At 40.5% G+C, this 20,545-nt stretch overlaps 1 protein-coding gene across 1 annotated transcript in view; it reads left to right on the forward strand.

Moving 5' to 3' along the window:
* gucy1a2 (guanylate cyclase 1, soluble, alpha 2) overlaps window positions 1-20,545 on the forward strand; it is a 48,377-nt gene that overhangs the window by 19,938 nt on the left and 7,894 nt on the right. Inside the window, exons 5-7 of the mRNA XM_074679881.1 lie at window positions 11,438-11,650; window positions 12,045-12,317; window positions 15,684-15,827. Of these exons, the coding sequence (XP_074535982.1) occupies window positions 11,438-11,650; window positions 12,045-12,317; window positions 15,684-15,827 (630 nt within the window). The remainder of the gene's footprint in view (window positions 1-11,437; window positions 11,651-12,044; window positions 12,318-15,683; window positions 15,828-20,545) is intronic.

A 20,545-nucleotide genomic window follows, 5' to 3' on the forward strand; every position in this document is an offset into this window, starting at 1 on the left:
AGCTTTTTAAAATGAAGTCTAGTCAAAGTTTCTTGGGAATGCTGGTTTGTTATTATCTTTGAAAGAACAACTTTCTGAGATGTGGCTTGAATCTTCTTCCACCACACAGACCCACAACCACCACTATCACTACACAACATCCGCTGCTTCAACTTTGACCTCTGATGAAGTCACTGTGTTTTTTTTTGCAACAAAGGAATTGTTTTGCCAAAAATCCATCTATGTTAACAGTTCAGATCAAACATTTTGCTTTCTATTTGTCTGTTTTGAGCAAGAACAACTAAACTTGATTCAGTTTTTCTCTCCTGAGCCGTACCCACAGCATGTCAAAAATGTAAAGCCTAAGTTTTGTACATCCTAATTGTTTCCTGAGCTCCTATTTGTTGAGGTATGTTGGCATTTCTGTTTCTCAGTGCCTTTAAAGATATGTTGCAGCACAACCCGAGCTCTGCAATGTTGTTTGGTGGGAGGTTTGAGGTTTGGAGTCATTCCAAATTGCCAAAAAGATCAATCAATCTGAGTTGTATGCTATATCCAGTTCTTTATCGATTGGACAGTATCCGCAGGCTGTCAGTGTCAGTACAGAACATCCCGATGTTAAACAGAACAGACAGCGAGGAGATTGATCAGTCCAGAGTGATCAGTGTGTGTATGTGCCACTCTGCTTTGAATGTGTGAGTTTTGGCTTCATCTGCCACAACGGAAAAAGCATATTTGAGTCAAAAACTAGTAATATTTGACTACACACAAGTAAACAGTGAAAAAGTTCAGCCTGCTGCTGAACAAAATATTTGAAGTTACTGGAAAAAATGTTCATGATTTTTAAAAAAAATGTCTTTCTTGGATATCTTTGTGGCTTTAGTTCTTCTAGAAATAAAAAAAATGTTTGAGACTGACCAAGAATCACTGCAAGCAAAGGAGTCAGTTTATGCGTGGTGTGTAAATGGATTATTTATGCAGTTTTTTTATCCCTGTGATTTGTTTTACCTTTAAACTGCTGTGCCAGCTCACAGTTGTGCATGGAACAGGCAGAGCAGAATGATACAGTTTTATTTCTTTAACAGAGAGGAAGGACTGGAGTGAAAACCACCCAAGCGGCAACCTTTGGTTTAAGAATATGAGACAATGCGGAGGTGCTAAAACCTGCTGTTACTTGAGAGTCCGCTGACTCCGGAAGTACTGGAAGTCACACCAGAAATACACATTTTTACAGCCTATTTAAAAAAAACGTCTCCTGTCTGAATCGCTAATTTTACTATCAGCGCACCCTTTACGAGGGTGAATTTTTTTCTAACTTGGCAGTTTAGAGGACATTTAGATTGTAAGCTCGCCCAATCAGAGGCACAGCTCAGCTCACATGACTGACAGGGGCCTTAAAGCTGTACTCAAAGCCCCCATGTAACCGATTTGCTTAAAAAAGAAACAGAACAGAAAGAGACAGACGGGTGAGGTGGGGGAGACTACGTCCATTAAGGCCTTGTTCACACGTCAACGTTTCATCTGAAAATGCTATAACGCAGTTAAAAAATCTGCGTTTACATAGGGACTGAAAACGCTGGAGTAATCATGCCAAGCCTGCAGGTGGTGCTATAACTGTCTTGTCCAGAAGCCGCTTTTGGGAGATCTCCACCGAAGTAGAGTTGAGCCGATCATCTGACATATTGGGGAATACTAAGTGCAAGAGATCCACACAAGCACATCATGGTAGTTCACAATATTCGGTACTGTTATCCTGTAGTATGCGCAAAGCGGAGTGTGACGCCAGCGTTTCCGCTGAAAATGCCGGCTTACTGTTTACACGGCAACAGTGCCGGCAGTGTTTCAGAAAAATTCCACTCTGGAGGTTGTTTTCCAAAGTTTTCGTTTTAGGTCGGCTTTAACACTGTTTCCACGTAAACGCAAGGCTGAAACGCAACAAAACTTTTGCGTTTCACCCAAAAACCGTTCTTGTGTAAAAGGCCCTCAGTTATAGCTCCCCAGATCTTCAGCTAGAGAAACGCAGCAGGGTTCAGACCCTTCTCATGTCAACACACTCACACTGCACCCAGTCAAATCCAGTTTTTGAAAAGCGAAAGAAACAAATCTCATTATTATTTCCAGATTACATTTAGTTACTTTTTTTGTATTCAGTCATTTCTACTCAACCAGTTAAATTCAGCTAATGTGAATGCAGGAGAAATGTTATTAAGATTCAGGCTTCTTCATGTTTTTGGAAAACAAAGCAAAACAAGAAGAGAGAGTTTTAGGCATAGATTAAATTTCCCATCACTGTTGTTCTTAAAATCCTTCATTTTATTTGTTTTCATTTCTGTATCAGTGTGCTGAGTCAGGTTAAGATTGGCAAGGTGCCAAAAATAACTGACAGAAAGTGAGGTGTTACGACTGTACGCTGACCCTATGCTCAGCTCTGTTTATCTGTCCAACAAGCCAGGTCAAAACACTCACGCTGGTGTCAGCGAGTCGATGCTCTGCGCCATTTTTTCTGCCACAAATGATCACACCTGGCAATGTTTCTCCTAACCTACACACACCATGCACAAGAAACTTGACAGCTTTGTGTTTGCTGTGTGTGTTTGTTTTTATTTTGCATATGAACCTTGCATCACCTGGACAGAGAGAAAGAGGGAGAGAAAAGGATGGGGCTGACATTTTCACTAGAAAGGGCAGCGAGAGAAGGCGACAGGCCAAGGTAAAGAGGCCAGAAAAGAGCACTCCCCCCGTGCAGCACAGTGTGTGTGTGTGTGTGTGTGTGTGTGTGTGTGTGTTTTAGTGTGTAGACCAGTTGCAGTTTGACTTCTTCTCTTTCTTTGCTCAGGGACATTGGCTGTGCATGAGAAATCCAAAGACCTCCTGAAAAGGTCACATTGCATCTCTGCATGTCTACTCAGTGTGAACGCTGTGGTCAGCGTACACAGGTTCTTCTGTCAGTGTTCCACTTTAACAGCACCTAATCTTGGCAATGTCCCCACATACAACACTGTTACATCACATTTTAGAGTTCAAGAGAAGAGAGAATACAGTAAACGCAACCAAGACAGTTTGATTTGTTGAGCAAACCTACACTCACTGATTTAACCCTTTCAGCTCCTGTGACCTGGTGGAGGTTGATTATTTATGGGTCAGTATTGTTGGCAGTTGTTTAGGAAAGCTGTGAGCAGATCTGACCTGAGTTCAGAATCAGCAGACACTCAGCTTTTACATGTTTTATTGGATGCCAGACAAAAATACACAATGTAACGCCCTCACTGTTTTAGGTACGTGAAATTGGAGGCTGACATTTTCTTTCTCTCAAAAAACACAATGAGACATAAGTCAGAGGATTCATGAATCACAACACCTACTTCCACTGTTGTGATGCCACTGTTGTAAACATCTAACAGCTCCAAAACTCTTTAGGTCATAGAGTCAAAAATCTGTTTAGGATTAGTCAGTGTTTTTCTCATAGTCGTGAAAGACTATGGTGTCAGTATGTGTGAATGTTTGAACACAAAAAAGGAATAAAGCAGAGCCTTAGCTCAAAGCAGGAGTTTTTGTTGAATAAATGACACAAGTACTTCCATGTATATCCTGTATTTTTGTGATAAATGCTCCTCATTTGAGGTTATTTTTTGAATCAGGAAGCAATACTAGCCTGGAGAACCAGAATGCTAAAATCTGCAATGTCATGCTTACTGTTTAGCGACATCTGCTGTATTGCACTGGAGTGTGCCGCTGAATGAGGTTTGTTTATGTGTACATGTGTGCACCTGCCTGAGTACAAAGGGAATCTTGACATTAGTGACACCTTTGATCTGTCTGTGGATAGATCAGTGCTGTGCAGATTTGTGTGTTCAGTAGAAAGCTTTGGAAACCACTGCCCTCTGTGTCTGCTGTGTATTCATGATTCATTTACAAAAGAGGAGATAGGATTCTTTTTGTTTCTGACACAAATGTAAAAAATAGAAACCTGACAGTTGCTTTATGCTTTGATAAAAGTCACTTTTATTGAACAGTTTGCGCAGTATTGTCTCATGTGATCTTTTTTCACATTAAACTTATGACAAACAACATCAGACTGATCACCTAAATGCATCTTGGTTCTAAAATTGTCTGATGCTGCTCCATGACAGCTAATTTAATAATTTATCAGCTTGTTCTGACAGCATATGAAGAAAAACAAATACATCATCTCTGAGCAGTTACAAACGCTGTCTTGTATATGGACCCAGTCTCAGCGATGTCACCCATCTGTTTCTGTTACGGAGGTTTGAAGCTCATCGTCAACAGGGGCTGTATTTGAAATGCTGAACACAGTCTAGCTTTGTTCAGGCTTTGTTGGATGAGGTGAAGGGATGGGCTTTCATTACAAAAAATGAGCTATTCAGACCCAAGCCTGTTATTGAACCAGGCTGTAAACACGTTATATTGCTGTTAAAATAAGCTTTTTGGCTTGGTGTGTCTGTGGTTTTTGGTCTTTCTAAAGCCAGCCTCAAGTGGACACTCAAGGAAGTGCAGTTTTTAGCGCTTTGTTTCATTCAGCCAGAGGTTGCTGCTTGGTTATAAAACCAACTAACTCACTACATTTGCTTGAAATGAGCTGAACATGAATTTAAATTGGTAAGTCATTAGTGCTGGATTACCTCAAGGACTTTCACTTCCTAAGAATCTGTTTTTCAGTTTTCATTAATGTGGAGAGGGTGAAATGATGGAGATATGGTAAAAGATCATGATGTTAGTGTTTAAAGAGGACATATCATGCTGATCCGTGATTTAATACTTACGTATAATATAATAAATTTGAAAACAAGACCTTACACCCCCTGAATTTTTAAAAAATGAGATATTGTATTTTTTCTGATATCCTAGAACGAGATTTGTTGCCTCTGAAAATAGGTCATTGCCATTTGGCTTCGAGATTTCGACCTTCGTAACGACACGAGGATCCTCTCTTTTTATTGGAGTAATCTGATTAAGCAGCTCCTCCTCTGTGAAGTCAGTTAGTCACACAACCGCCACCGAGGGATACACCCACCAAGAGCCAAGTATAGATAAAGCTCCCTACTAGCTCTGGCTAACTTGACTGAGTGCTAACATAGTGACGAACTGACGGTAGAGGCGATCTTTAGACTACACTTTCAGCATGATGGATAAAACAGACAGAGAAAAGTGAAGGAGCAGGATGGAGACCTGTTATAGAAATAGTTTATTGGTGAAGTCTACCTCTATTTCCACGTATAAACTATACATGTTACAGTACAGCTCTGACTCACCACACTGAAGTGTCCTGAGATGATCTGTGTCGAGGTGGATTTTCTTTCTCCTGAGCTGCAGAACCATCTGGGTCTGACTCGGGGTCCAATACAAAAGGACGTATCCTACACTCTGCCATTTTATTAGTGCTATCAATGTCTTACGGTGAAGTTTTGGCAAACAGCAAACTCGCTCGGTCTGCTCCATTCAATAGCGATTTTGTAAATACTGCCATGCTGCAAAAACCACCCCCTGGCTCTACTCCCTCCGCCCCTCTGATAGAACTGACCAATCAGAGCACAAAGGGCAGTGACGTTGCGAGGTTACTGGAGGCCATTCTGGAAACGGAGCGTTTCAACGAGATCTTCAAAATGGCCTAAACTGAGGATATTGAGAACGTTTTTGTGGGGAAATGAAGGAACTAAATGACTTGTACTGAGGGCAGAAATGCTTTACACGCATCCTAGTCTGGCATAGTGAAAAGGAGAAACAAGCATGATATGTCCCCTTTAAGCCTTACATAGCCAGAGAGAAAGGGTTGTAGGAATAGGTTGAATTTGAGCAATATGTAAATTTTTCTCTTGTTTATCCTTCTTTGCTCTGATCATATGCTTTAAGTTATTGTCAATCCATCTTGTCCAAACTGTCTTGCTGAGGAAAATTTGCCCAAAACTGAAACAAACCTTGATTTAAGCATCATAATCATACAAATGTTTTTTTTTTTTAGAAATATGGCATGTATATCTCACAGCTGTTGCTGTTTTCAGATTGTGTGAAACATGACATTACAAGGTGATGATGTAATGTTTATCTGGCCTACATTCAGTGTCTATAGTGTACATGTTTCTCTGTAAGAATGGGGAGTAAAAGTACTGAACAATATCTCAAGGGTCTTACGAGATAAGAACATGGCAGCATTGTGTAAGCGTGTGTTTGTGTGTCTGTGATGGAGAGAAGGGGGGATGAGGGAGGCTGACTCATTGACTCTTTGCTGCTTGGTGCTTGTTCATGCAAATGAGAGTCTGTTGACTTGCCTGAGTCTGCTCACAAAAGACAATCCATTAGCTGTCCACCTCTCGCCATTCTCCTCTCATCTCTTTCTTGTTACTGTTTGATATCCGCCTTTGGCCTTTTTTTTTCCTGTTCTTTCTTTCTCCCGTCTTCATCTACCTCCAGGTGGTCATTGCCTCTGATGATGACGATGATGATGGGAGAAGTAGTTCTTGATAATACTGAAACGTATTGATGAATGTTTGTAGGGATATCCAAATGAAAACATCTCTTTATTTATGGGGGGAGAAAATTATTCATTTTGAAAAAAACATCTTCCCTCAAACAAATGTGTTAAGATTGATTTTAAAAAGTAGAAGTACAAGTAGAGGTAAAATAAAACCATGTGAGAAAGCTTCTACCAGGAGCATAAACATTGTAAATGTTCTTTGTGCAGAGCTGCAGCTCGATACAAAATTAATTTTCTTGTGGTGGCCTTGAACGAGGGCTCAATCCAAGTGTATCAACATGCTACAAAGGAAATCACTATTACAAACTGGTCTCCTCTGACAGTTTTGTGTTCTTTTTATCAGGTTTCATTAAAAAAAGATATATTTTACTGTGCATTCTACCTCCTTCAAGTTCAGTCTTCTTATGGCTGTTACTTCCCTCTGACACTTTTATAACATATGCTTTCATCGCTTTCTGTTTCTGTTTCTGTATTTGTAAACCCTCTTTCTTGACCCAGCTGCTTCTCTACAACTGCTACCTCTCATAATCTCCCCTTTTTTTCTATTTTTTTACCATCACACCTTCACTGTCACCCATGTTTCCTTCCCTAACCACCTCAGTATGTTCCTTTCCCCTTGTCATCCTCCTTCTTTCACTCACCTCCTCTGCCTCGGTGCCGCTGTGATGACAGAGATGCAGGCAGCACAGAGGAGAGTGCTGAGTTAAACAGAGACGCACAAGTAGGCCAACACAACTGCCTCCAGGGATGTGGGCTCGTGTGTGTCTATCAGTGTCTGTATGTGTGCATCAGTGTGTGTCTGTAACAGAGTGGGACAGCAAACGTGAGTGACTGAGAATCAAAGACTCTTAGGGCAAGGTGCTGTGACACTTTAATTATACCTACTGTACCTGAATGACAAAGTCACTTTGGGCTTCGCTTTTCTCAAGCTGACTTGGTGAGATGTTTTTTTTTTTAAGAGTTGCTTATGGAGTTGAAATCTTCTTAAGTTTTTTTTTTTTCAATTGAAATGTCCCATTACAAAGACCACAAGCTTGCAAATGGACTTGTTATGAATCACTTTAGATACATAAACCACAGAGATCTAGTTGCACAATATCTCACATTTAAACCCTTCACTGACAAATCATGAAAGACATCCTCGTATGTATTTATGATCAATCTTCTGTATAACATGCTAAAAATCCATGCCGTTCTAACCAAAGTTGTTGCTAACATCTTTGAAAGCACTAAAATACTTTTAGAAATGTACCAACAACCATGCAACTGAATCACCTCTGATGCTCGGTTTGAACTCCAGCAGGCTGTCTTTACCATGTCTACTAAGTGCGTCGAGTTGCTGCCATGTGATTGGCTGGTGAGATATTCGCATTGAGAGCAGTTAAAGAGGTGTACCTAATGAAAATGCTGGCAACAGTTTGTTCTCCTGATCTGTCTTAGGTGGGCTGTACACGAGTATGAATTTCTACGACTCCGGTAAAATAAAGTATCGATCCGGTGATATTGACACACAGAGACGCATATTTGTCCATGACTCCTCATCTTTTTTGAAAACGGGTCAGGTGGATATCTGCAACAACAATGGCAGCAGGCGGACTGATTCTGATATTGTTCCAGCAGCTACAAATATTGCTACAACTACTATATCAACATTTTCTCAGAGAGCATGAACAACACCAGCTACGGCAACAACAACAAGTGCTCATGCAGAGACGCAGCATGTTATGCGTGCATGAGCACTTGTTGACGTGGAATCCGCCTCGGAGCAGAACCAGACGGGCAACCCGACGACAGTTTTGCGTTGTCATGTAAATGCACAAGCCTATGCACAATACGATGTGTAAACAGTGATACATGTTTTAAAGCCAAGGCCAAGACGATACGGGGCCATCCTCGTGTGAGGATGGCCTTAGATAGGTGTGCACCAATACAACTTTTCTGGTTCCAATAACGATACCTGAGCTTTGGGTATCAACCAATACCAATACCGATCTGATACCACTGTTGAATAATAACCTGCATGCCTTACTGTGGGATAAGACTGAAAATGTTTTAGGTAAAAGGCAAAAAAAAAGAAGAAGGAATTACTGAAGTTGATATTTGTATTAAACGTAAAATATTACAACATTTATTAGCAGTTTGATAAAAACAAAGCTTCAGGAGGTACAGAAATTCTATTCAGTTGTAAACTTTTATACTCTGTAGACTGGTAATGCAGCAAAAAACAAAGAGTGCATCAGAGGCAACATTTCAAATCAAGTAGCCAGGAGCGCTGGTAAAATAAAAGGCATAGAGTTGGTTGCCATGGAGCGGCCCTTTCCTATCTATATCGATCCAGCCCTGAGGGGCACGATACACCGATACCCAAGACCAGGATCAGTATCGGTGCACCTGTTGTCTCAGAAAGTCTCCTTGCACATATCTCACACCACGTCATGTCATCTCAGGCGTACTTTAACATAAATAGATGTTTTAATGTCTTATGAGACTTAACATGAGTGAAATTCTCCAAGACGAGTCCAGAAAAATGTCTTTTTTCAAGATTTAGGAGGGATAATGATTGCTTTCTATTTAATATCAGCTCTTTCTGTGGAGTTTCTGTTGACTGTCTCTCTGCCCACTTACATTCCACAGGTGTTGTTGCTTTTAAACGTTACATGCTTCACAACTTCAGTAATTGTGAAAATGTATGCTAAGGACCTCAAGGAGGTTACACTTTAATTACATCTTTCCAGTGTTTTCTGTTTTTTTATATTTTTGGCTTTTTGATGCGCTGCAATACGAGCATGTGGCTGTTCAAATGGATCTATAAATGACTGATCTGACTCCCAGGAGCACAGCAGCACGTGGCAGCACGTACAGATGTAAGGCATACAGGAGGCACCTGTGACTTGAGTGTGATGTAAGATGGAAATGAGTACGTCTGTCTTCATGGGTTCTGGGTCAAACCAAGTTGTGCTTGAACTTAGGCCCTGTGGATTGTAGGCTGCATCTGTGCATTGTAGGGTGAGTGTGTGTGTTTAGATATGTGAATGTATGTCAGTGTTCCTGAGAAACAGACAGGCAGATGTAGAATGTGTGTCCTCCCCTTGGATACTGTGTGTTTGCGTGCACAGAAATATTGTGTGTGTGCGTGGACTGTATGCATTATGCAGACCTAGGAGAGCCTTGTGCTATAAATAAAACAGGGCTGCAGTGTGCTCACTGGCGGAATAATCTATCTGACACTATGGAGAAAGAGAGGGAGGGAGACGTAATGCAAGAGACAGAGTGAAGAGCAGAAAGAGAAAGAGGCCGGAATGAAAGACGAATGAAGATGGAGAGAAAGCCGGAAAAAGGAAACTAAAAAAGGGGATGAGCAGGAGTGGGAGGCTGAGGAAGATGAAGACGATTGGTGTGTCCACGAGGCCTATGCTGGGGGTAGTTACCAATGTGAAACACCCAAGACTCATATTCTAAAGGGCAGTAATGCCTCTCCTGAACATTTCCGAGGGTAATCAGCAATCCATCCTCGTTGTCATCTCACTGCAAGAGCCGGCCTGTTTTGTTTGTATTCCTCACACCTGTTTGAAAGACACTCAGCAGGTGCTGCACGTTGACGTGTCGTGCTTTAGAAAATGTCAAGAAGCCAGTGTAACCAATTCTTAATCATAGTTTTCAAATACTGCTGGCTCTGATGCTGCTATTGTTTGTAAGTGAACAGTATTTGTTACGCTATTTAAAAGTAGCATGCAACCTCTTTTCCTCATAGAACTGATGTTTTCTGTCTTATTTTGTGTTGTAGCCATGAAAAGACAAAATTAAAGATATTACATATACACGTGCAAAGCTCATGGTTTGTTGCTTAATGACATTTGGAGTTGTTGTGTGATTCAAACCAGTGACATTTAGCTCATAACAATATTGTGTTCCTAATAACTGGGTCATCAAGTTGCCCAGTATTTTGCCCACATTATGTACTGCATTTAACAACATAAAAATTTTTTTAAAATGTAGTTATCTGTGTTGTTGTTATAAAGTTCAAGGTGTCGTAGGCAGGATTACCCAGATAAGATGGCGATTTGACCCATGTAAGATGGCGATTTGAAAACCAGCACAGCCCCTCCCGTCCTGTGTTCTCTGACATCACGCCCTTACGCAAGTTTAGCCCCTCCCACAAGAATGCTTCCCCCTCTTCTTCTTCGTGCTGTCCTCATTTAACTCCTTGGTTTTTTGGGGGTTGGAAGTCCGACAAGGCAGGTAAACACGCGAGCCAGGACTTCCTCATGCGCGTTCACGAGAACGGACCACCACCACCCCTCGATCAATCTGGATAGAGCCTCAGGGGCTCTTCTTATTGGTCAAAGATACCTGGAGCGGTCGAGAATCCTTGTCAGCTCATAACAGAGACAGATGAAAATGCTGCGACCTCGGGGTAGTGCAATTATACTACACTCATAAAGGGTTATCAATCGATACTCTAACATTTAATCCAAAGAAAACACAAAAAAATTAGCATTGGCTAGCTAAATCCTGCCCACAGCACCTTTAAAGGCAGGATTGAACAGCATAGTGTCTATTTACTGTGTGTGTGAGTTGTTCTCTGTTCTCTGCTTTAAAAGTCAAATCAAAGTCATATGCAGAAGACTTTGTAATAGTAACAGCACAGTGTAATTCTATAAATCCTCTTTTGGATAAATGTTAAAGGAGATTTCGTGGAAAAAAGGGTAAATTCTGTGTGAGATGTGGAGAAAAGTAAGACAAAAAATGTGTCTGTTGTTTTTAATAACATTATTTGAAGAACGGTGAATGTCAACTGCTAGAATATCCATAGTAAAAAGACGCAACTGTCTAAATCCTACAGTGTTTTCTCTCTTCTGTTTCGATGCACTTCTTCATATAATTTGTTATGATTCTTTCTATGTCTTTAATTTCTGAAATTAAAGTGATTCTATAGAAAACATGACCGTTTCATTTCTCTCCTGACAGGTTATGGAATTAAAGGGTCAGATGATCCATGTGCCCGAGTCCTGCTCCCTGATGTTCCTTGGCTCCCCTCGTGTTGATAAGCTTGAAGAGCTGATGGGTCGGGGCCTCCACTTGTCAGATATCCCCATCCATGATGCCACGCGGGATGTAATCCTGGTGGGGGAGCAGGCCAAGGCCCAGGACGGCCTGAAGAAGAGAATGGACAAACTCAAGGTAAAATAATGACAAAATATAGGTAGTGTTACCAGTTTAAGTCTGTTAGCTGTAGAAAAAAACACTACTGTGCTTTAATAATTCACTGTTACAGATTCAATGAGCAGGTCACTCACCTGAGTCTTGACCCAGCTTTGAGAATCTTTTTCTCCGGGTTGAGTTTATCTCATCAACGGTAAAGCACTGCAGAAGATTTTCTACACACAAATAAGCATATGCAGATATACATGGCTCGAAATAAATCAGATTAATTCATGAATACATTGACATGCACCAGCAGTTTTAATTTGGCGCAGTACTCCCACTTCTCAGCTTCATTGTCATCAGTGTATTCGTCAGAGCGTAGCGCACGGAACAAACCCGGTTAATCTTTCTCTCCTCTCTCCCCGCCCAGGCCACATTAGAGCGAACTCACCAAGCACTGGAGGAGGAGAAGAGGAGAACAGTGGATCTTCTTTATTCCATATTTCCTGGAGACGTGGCACAGAAACTGTGGCAGGGTCAGCATGTGCCAGCTCGAAAATTTGATGATGTCACCATGCTGTTCTCGGACATCGTGGGCTTCACTGCTGTGTGTGCCCAGTGCACACCCATGCAGGTTATCTCCATGCTGAATGAGCTTTACACACGCTTTGACTACCAGTGTGGCATCCTGGATGTGTATAAGGTCAGTCTGTAGAAAGATGCACACATTTTCTTCATGTTATACAAAAATACCTGTTGACAAAATGATAGTTTACCCACAACATATCCATTTGATGTGATCAGAAGGGCAGAGCGCCTAATTGATGAAATAAAGATCCAATGACTTCATACTTTTGATGATCCTTTAATGAGGTCATCATCACAGATATTTGTTTCCAGGAAGTTACAGGGCAATGGGTCATTAAGTGTTAACAGTGGTGTGACATCAGCTGCAGGGTGTGTGTGCAGGATTCACTTGCTTGTCTCCTCTTGCTTTCATTTGCGTCTGTGCTTGTTGTGGAAAAAGAAACTGATTAATGGCCCGTCTGTGGGAGCTTACCAGAGATGTGTCAATAGAGTCCATGTGACAGGGGGGGCTGTATTTACTTTCTCCCCTATCCTATGCTGCTGTTTCCTCATCTTTAGGTTTTCAAATACAAATACTATAGAAAGAGAGGGATTAGAAGTATGTAATGGGGTTCATGTGTAGCTGGTGAAGAGTAAGTGCTTATGAAGAAAAGAAAGCAGCAACAGGAGGGACATTGTGAAGAGATTGAAGCACCCATATGTTGCCATTGTCATGGTTACTGTGGAAATAATTTAGCCCATGGCAGGCCTAAATGAGCAGTTTGTCTGCTGCTTTCCTCCTGTTATCATCTCCCTTTTCTCTATCCTCTTCCTTCATAAGAACTGTGTCTGTTTTGCTCATAATCATGGTAACATCCTGATGTACATACTGATGTATGTACATTATCTGCACTGATTTCTTGCTTTCATCACATGAAGCCATTTAATTTAGGATAAAAACATAACTCTCATTCTGTGTGGCCTATTGAAAGCACTTTTACAATTTTTTGAATAATACTTTGGTGGGAAAACCTTAGCACTATAATAACACATGCTTAACACTGTTACTACTACTACTACTACTACTACTTCTACCATTACTACTACTACTACTACTACTAGTAATGATAATAATAATTACAATAATAATAATAATAATTATAAAAGAAAGCTGTTTACATTGTTTTGAACATTTTTATGGGAATATGTTAACTTGAAGAAAGTCTTAAAAAAAAAAGCAAACATTTTCCTATGATTATGGATGGCTATGTGTAAGCAAAGCTAGCTAACCCACATGACTTGCTTGATGTATGTGGAAAATGGTGCACACTTGCTAAAGAGATAGTTTGTCAAATGCTTCATGATTGAATTTTAAAATTGAAAAATATTGACTGCAGAGATTTCATTAACAGAGCAATACTTAAATTCCCATTTTGTGTTTTTGTGTTGAATTTGCATCATATTGTGACTTCAAACCAAGTTGTCTGTGAGAGTTCTCAGTCATTCAGGTCATAGTCACCTATGGTTCAGACTAATGCTCTTGAGAGACTCACTAGCACACTGATGAACATTAAAGTGATACTCCGGGATGGAACAAGTTGGGTCCTATCACAAGGTTTAGGGCAGAAATTACCCCTACAGCAGTGTTTTTGTGCAGCAGAAGCCCAGAGCGCTCGCACCAAACACCCCCTCCCTGCTCGTCAAAACACCTGTTTCCCCTGCACTCAGACGGAGCCATTTGTTACTTGACCAAAAACACAAATAAACGGACTCCCACCGAAAAAATCTGATATCGGTCTGCATTCACGCTTTATTTAGAGAATTTTCAGCGCATTACTTTCACACAAAAACACTGCTAAATAAGGCTCTAGTTCTCATCGTGTCGTAAAACGCCGCTACCTCCGCTGCAGAGTGACAGCTGGCTACGAGGCGCTCGCCGCATAGTGTTTCAGTCCGTGCGCGCGGCGTGCCAGATATAAACAAACGCAGGTAGTCTGCCAGGACGAAGAGACACGAAGAGAACCAGAGCCTTATTTAGTGGTGTTTTTGTGTGAACGTAACGCGCTGAAAATTCTCTAAATAAAGCGTGAATGCAGACCGATAACAGATTTTTTTCAGTGGGAGTCCGTTTATTTGTGTTTTTGGTCAAGTAAAAAATGGCCCTGTCTGAGTGCAGAGGAAACCGGCTGACGAGCAGGGAGGGGGTCTTTGGTGCATGGGCCCTGGGCTTCTGCTGCACAAAAACACTGCTGTAGGGGTAATTTCTGCCCTAAACCTTGTGATAGGACCCAACTTGTTCCATCCCGGAGAATCACTTTAAAGGCATTTGGTAGCTCCATCCACCAGGTCAAAACTCCAAGAACTCTACCAAGTCAAATTGTATTTATTAGATAAAGCCTAGAATCAAAATTAGGTACTTTGCCTGAAATTAGTTTATCTTCTTGTGTAAAAGTTGAAAAATAATGAAACCAAAGGACGGTTGACCTATCAGAGCATTCCTTAGATCTGTTCACTTTTTGCGTTTGCATCTTCTGACTTGTTTTTGTTCTTTACTCATCCACACAAACTGAGGCAGCACTGTGTTTATTATTAGACACATCAGTTCCTCTACAAAGCTGAAGCCAAAACCTCTGATTTCTGTTAGACAATATGTTACATGATATGTCGGGTCCACACAATACATTTTAATTGCATTGTTGTCACAATATGAGCACCTACAATAAACACGTGGCAAAGCCCGACGTTATCACGATGAAATAGAAAGATTAGTTTGTGTGAACAGCCTTACTCAGCATGTGTCCGTTGTACCTGTTGGCTGGATGCCTGCTTATAATGACCATGCCCTCACATTTTTGATAGGGTGGGATGAAGCTCAAGTTTCAGCTAGCTTTCTGCCACTTCCATAGCAGCCGGTGCAAATTAACGGGGATATGCTTCTCCTTAACTCTTGCTCAACAATTTATTTTGTCCACATCACACATATTCTTTAAATGGTGCTGGCCTGGTGCACTGTAGGTTTTAACCATACAGTAAACTTTATTTGTAATGATGTCTTGCTTCCTTGCACTTCAACTAACTTAAACCCATATGTCGGGCCTTTCCTTAATGCTGCAAAGTTAACCCACTCTAAAGAAACAGTAACAGACACATTCAAAAGGAGAAGTGCGCTAAGGGATTTGTGTGTCTGCAAATGTTTGTTTTTTTATGCTTGGCTTTCTTGGCCTGTCAGACTGGGTCAGAGGCAGAACAAGCTGCTTCAAGTAGTTTTATCCAGATTCTCTCAAAATGCACCAACTCATGTCGTGAAGGATGTAGGCCAAGAGAGAAAAACACAAAGAATCTGTAGTTCTTATATAACAAGAGGACTGAAGAAGTGCTCTCAGTTTTTACTACTAAGTGCAGCTGGTACAAGTTATTGAATGGCTACTTTGTTTCACACATCAAAATGTACTCACACTTATTCATTTGGGTTTTTGCACCTCCTCCTCTGCTTCTCAAACAGATCGAGACAATAGGTGATGCCTACTGTGTGGCAGGAGGACTTCACAAGAAGGTTGATAGTCATGCAAAGCCGATTGCTCACATGGCTCTGAAGATGATGGAACTTTCTGAAGAAGTGCTGACGCCTGATGGGAGACCTATAAAGGTGGGTTTTTATTCACACACAAGCACCTACAGCAGACTTTTTTCAAGCAATAATTATCAAATGCAACTTTTTATATACTTAGTCTTTTTGTGCATAAAAAAATCCATGAGGGAATTTAAATGGGATGTGTGGGATGGTACAGGAATATTTCCAGTTAGGACGCGGTCACACTGGCCAATCGTGCCGTGCCTAGGCACGCTTCAGCCCTAAAGCACGTTTGGAATGGCCAGTGTGACCGCAACTGTACCGTGCTCAAGCACGATTCCCTTCCGTGCTTCGGCACGCTTCGAAGAGGTGGGCTTAGGCACGGTTTACTTCATGCACAAGCACAAGCACGAGTACAGCGCATGCAATCCATTACGTATAATCACCGCGAGCGCATCTCTGGACAATCATTTTAAACAAAGCGGGGGGTAAGAGGGCTGTGTCAGGCAAAAACGACTTAATATAAGTCCTAAAGTCTCTAAAGTTGTAGCAGTGCTCTCTGTGTCTCATTGTGCTGACTCTGATGAGATTGCGCTTCATGTAAACAAATGCTTCACGATGACGTAGGCGGGCTGTGCGCGTGTCTGATACCCGCTAAAGTCTGGTTCATATTGGGGTAGTGTGACCGCCGGCCGTACCCTCCAGCTGGGGATCGGCGCTGTAGGGGGGCTGCCGTGCTTAAGCACGGCACGTTTTGGATGGTGACACAGCTGCACTTTGCACTGTAACCTCGGTTTCCTCTGCAGCACCTCAGTCCAAAACAGCTGGCCCGCGTGCTTGCATCACACCCTCCATTGCCGGCTGACTACCTCTCTGCTGCCCTAAGAAATAGGCACGTCCCCTGCATTGGAGGCAATGTGCTTCGGAGTCATGGCTCCCTCATCTATTCCAGCTAGAATTGCAGTGGCTTTTTCAATGGTATTATGAGATAATCATGCAAATGATGCTGCTTCAGATTTCACTAGAAAGTGAAGTTCATACAGATACCAGACATTTATTTTTGAAATTAAGAGTTAAAAACGGAATACTACCTCAAACACAAAGTGAAGGAAAAAAAGATTCCTTTTCCGATTACTCTTTCCCAACCAGTTTTAGTTTTTGAATTACTAAAAATGTCTGAGACAATTCGCATGTGAGGTCTTATCCATGTCAGCCTTCTTGTTGACTTTTAGTTGTACTTGGCACAAGTTGGCCAGCTTGAAGATTAAATTAGTGCAAAGCGTACTTTGGCTTTGTTTATTGGTCTACTATGACTGTATTTTTCTTTTTTCTTTAAGAATTCTTTCATTTATGTTGCGCTCCCCTGCTTTGTAGGCACAGACATGTTAGGACTACACATAATGAAAAGTATTTGATATAACCATTTCCCCTTTGTAGTTTCCTTTTGCCAACGCAACTATTGCATGTTTGGTCAGGAGAAAAAGACACATCTAAAAGAAAAGCTTTCTGCTCCAAACTTCTATCAAAAATGGCAATAAAAAAGTCGCAGAGTAGACCTGTCAGCTTTTCATCTCACTGAGGCAAGGCTGTGAGTAATGAGCCCTTGTTATGTTCTTCTGTTTAACGATCAGAATGAAAATACAATATAGAGATATGTTGTGAGTTTAGCTCATCTCTGTGTTGTTGCATTTTGTTGCCACCAAGGCAGCATAAGCAAAACACAGGATATTGTTTCTGTTCAATGATTAGCTGTGCCCAAATGATGCATTTATCATCTACTGGTTTCATAACACACCACATCAATAAACTGCTTTAATAATGATCCATCTGGCTAACTCTGGCAGCTTAAATGAAAAGCTGGCAACACTTTGTTTCTCTTTTTTAATTAGAATATGAATGGAATTAATTGCCAACTTAAAGTAAGGTTTCAGTTTGTTACATATATATATATATATATATATATATATACAAATATATATATACAAATATATATATATATATATATATATATTTCAATCCATCCTCTTAAAAAATTATTCCATAACAGAAAGTACACGTTTTTCATTTGAAGAGAGAACTAAGGGTGCTTTTCCCTAACATCATTTGCAGAAGTTGTCCCAAAACAGTCTGCTCTCTTTTGTAGAAAACAAAACAAAGTGAAAACAAAACTCTGGGAATGCCCAGAGAACTTGATCTCAGCCCACTACAAACTGAACGCTGGTCCACTTTGTTTTCAGAAAGAATGAAACAGAATCAGCAAACAGAAAGCTCCTTGATTCATCAGACTTGTAGTAGTACTACTACTACTACGTATAGCTGCTGGTAGCAATAGATGCAGTTAAAATTTTCATTACAACTCAAAGTCAGGCCAAACATAACTGTATGTGTGTTTATAACTGTAGGGTAATGTAACTCATCATCTCTATCAGTTGTAGGAAATACACATGTGGAAACTTTAGGGGCTTACCATTCCTGGCATTTGTGAACCTACATAGTGAGTCTGCGTTAGAATATTTCTGTGGACACAAAGCAATTTAAAGGAAAAATGGTACGATGTATCATTTAGTCATCTGACTCAGAACAAGGCAAACTAGCTGTAGTAATCAGAAAGACTTTGTCAGTATCACTGTGGCCATGTTTTTTTGAATGTTTCTCATTCTACAGGGAGAAATGTTATAGGGAAAGGGTGATGAAGTTACAGATTGTTGCGATTGCGAACACTCCTCGAAGGGACGTACCATTTCAATTTTATTTGAGTACATTAAAACACAGGAAACTGGGTTAAGAGCTGAGTGTTGCAGCCATGGAGGTTACAGCTCTTTGATATTTGAAGACTTAGGTCTTTTAATAAATGTTCCAACAATATATAAAAAAAAAAACCCGCCCTTGAAATGATTGAAACTGGCACTGTACCTCATTGACACGGTTGGGTTTTCCCAAACAGCACTGAACACGTTTTGTTTAAACTTCCATCAAAAACTATTCATCAATAACAGGAGCTAAATGTTTATGTGAGAGCAGATGTTGCAAAAAGATCTGCTGAATAACAGACAGGACACTGTTCTGTGTAATGCCTTCTCCCAACATTGTCCATTTGTCTCAGAATAGAAAGGCTTTGCCAAGCATTTTTTGCCCCCACCTCCCCACTCTGTCCTCCCTCTTCCCTTGTCATCCCCCCTCTCCCCTCTGCAGCCTCTCTTGAACTCACCCCTTTTATTTTCCTCTTCTGACTTGCTCATCCTCTCACTTTTTTATTCTTGTTCTCTTTTTTGTATTTTTCTCTCTTTTATGCTCTCCTCTTTCTTATCCCTCCTCACTTCATGTGCATATAAAAGAGAGTTATAGAGGCATTCAACACTTCAACATGATAAATGCTGTTCAGTGAGTGCACTCAACTCCAGCCAATGTTGTACTGTTATGCAAACTAGCATGAGAGCTGTGAGGGGACTGAGAGAAAATGTTCAGTGAGAGGGCATCAGAGTGATCTGGGGACACAGGAAAATAAACAGCAGTGTGAGGTGTCAAGAGACAGACACGTATAGAAATCAACCGATATGATAAGTTTTCATCTACCTGCTTCATTTTCAGGTTTGCTGGTGTTAGCTTTGCATGAATGTATTACGAGTATGTGGTCGGGAGTGGACTGAGTGTTTAACTGCCATCACGAACAGTACCAAAACTGCCTGTTGTATGATTAAACATGAAACTTAAACAGTCTCATATTTTATGTAATCTACATTCTGAAACAGGCCAGAAGAAAATGAAAAAATGTTGTGATGTAGAATAGAATAGAATAGAATAGAATAGAATAGAAAATACTTCATTTATCCTCAAGGGGAAAGGGAGGAGTCACAGCAGCAATCAAGAAGGTCCATAAGAAAATAGATGATGACAGCTTGTCCATCATTCTCCAGTCAGCTATCATGTATGATAGCTAAGTTTTGTTGCAAGAACTGGTTGAAGTACAATAAATAAACAGTCAGCAGATGTTCTTACCATGTTGAGATCTTCTGATTCACATAAAATGACATTTCACTGAACCAAACTCAGTCTTTGGAATAATAGTGAATGCCTGTATTGCAATAAGGATGAACTTATAAAAGCTAGTGTAAAGGCATTGGAAAAGTTTCTAGGCATAGTATAAAATAGCTCAACAAATAATTTTAAGGGACTGAAATATAAATGGTTTTACTATTACTTTTATTATTACTAACCTGTTTTCAAGGTGAAGAGTTTGGTTTCTGACATCATTTATCAAGCTCTAGCAAGAAATTCTGTCAGAATTAACATACAGTTTGTTTGTTTTACAAAGAAGTTGATTTTCAAAACCACACGTTGTCCTATGCTTCATCGATCAAGGAAACAAAAAGGAAGCAAGACATTAAAGTTACAGCCTGTCAATAAGCAAAACAGATCCTGAAATTAACCAGCTTTTTTCAGTTTTTTATTTTTTATTTTACTTTCGTTTTGTTTTTTATTACAGCAGGGTTATTTCACTTTACCGGATTTCAAACACATATTAAGTATCAACGCAGGTTGTTCATTCTAAACCTGTTCAATAGTTAAAACAGCTACGTATATTCACTTTGTGTAGAAATTCCTGGAATCTGCCTATAAACTGCTCAAAATGGTCTGTGCTAAAAAAAATAGCACAAGAGTTTCACTAGATCTTTAAGAGACTTGCTGTGATTGCAAAAAGATTTCCTAACTGATTGACGACACTTGAAAGAGTGGGTCTCAAACACCAAAATCTGCCCATAGCTCTGAGAAATGACCAATCAGAGGAAAAGTTT

This window comes from Halichoeres trimaculatus, unplaced genomic scaffold, assembly GCF_033239565.1.
Source record: "Halichoeres trimaculatus isolate MK-OKI-2021-1 unplaced genomic scaffold, fHalTri1.1 fHalTri1_scaffold_9, whole genome shotgun sequence".
Taxonomy (NCBI): domain Eukaryota; kingdom Metazoa; phylum Chordata; class Actinopteri; order Labriformes; family Labridae; genus Halichoeres; species Halichoeres trimaculatus.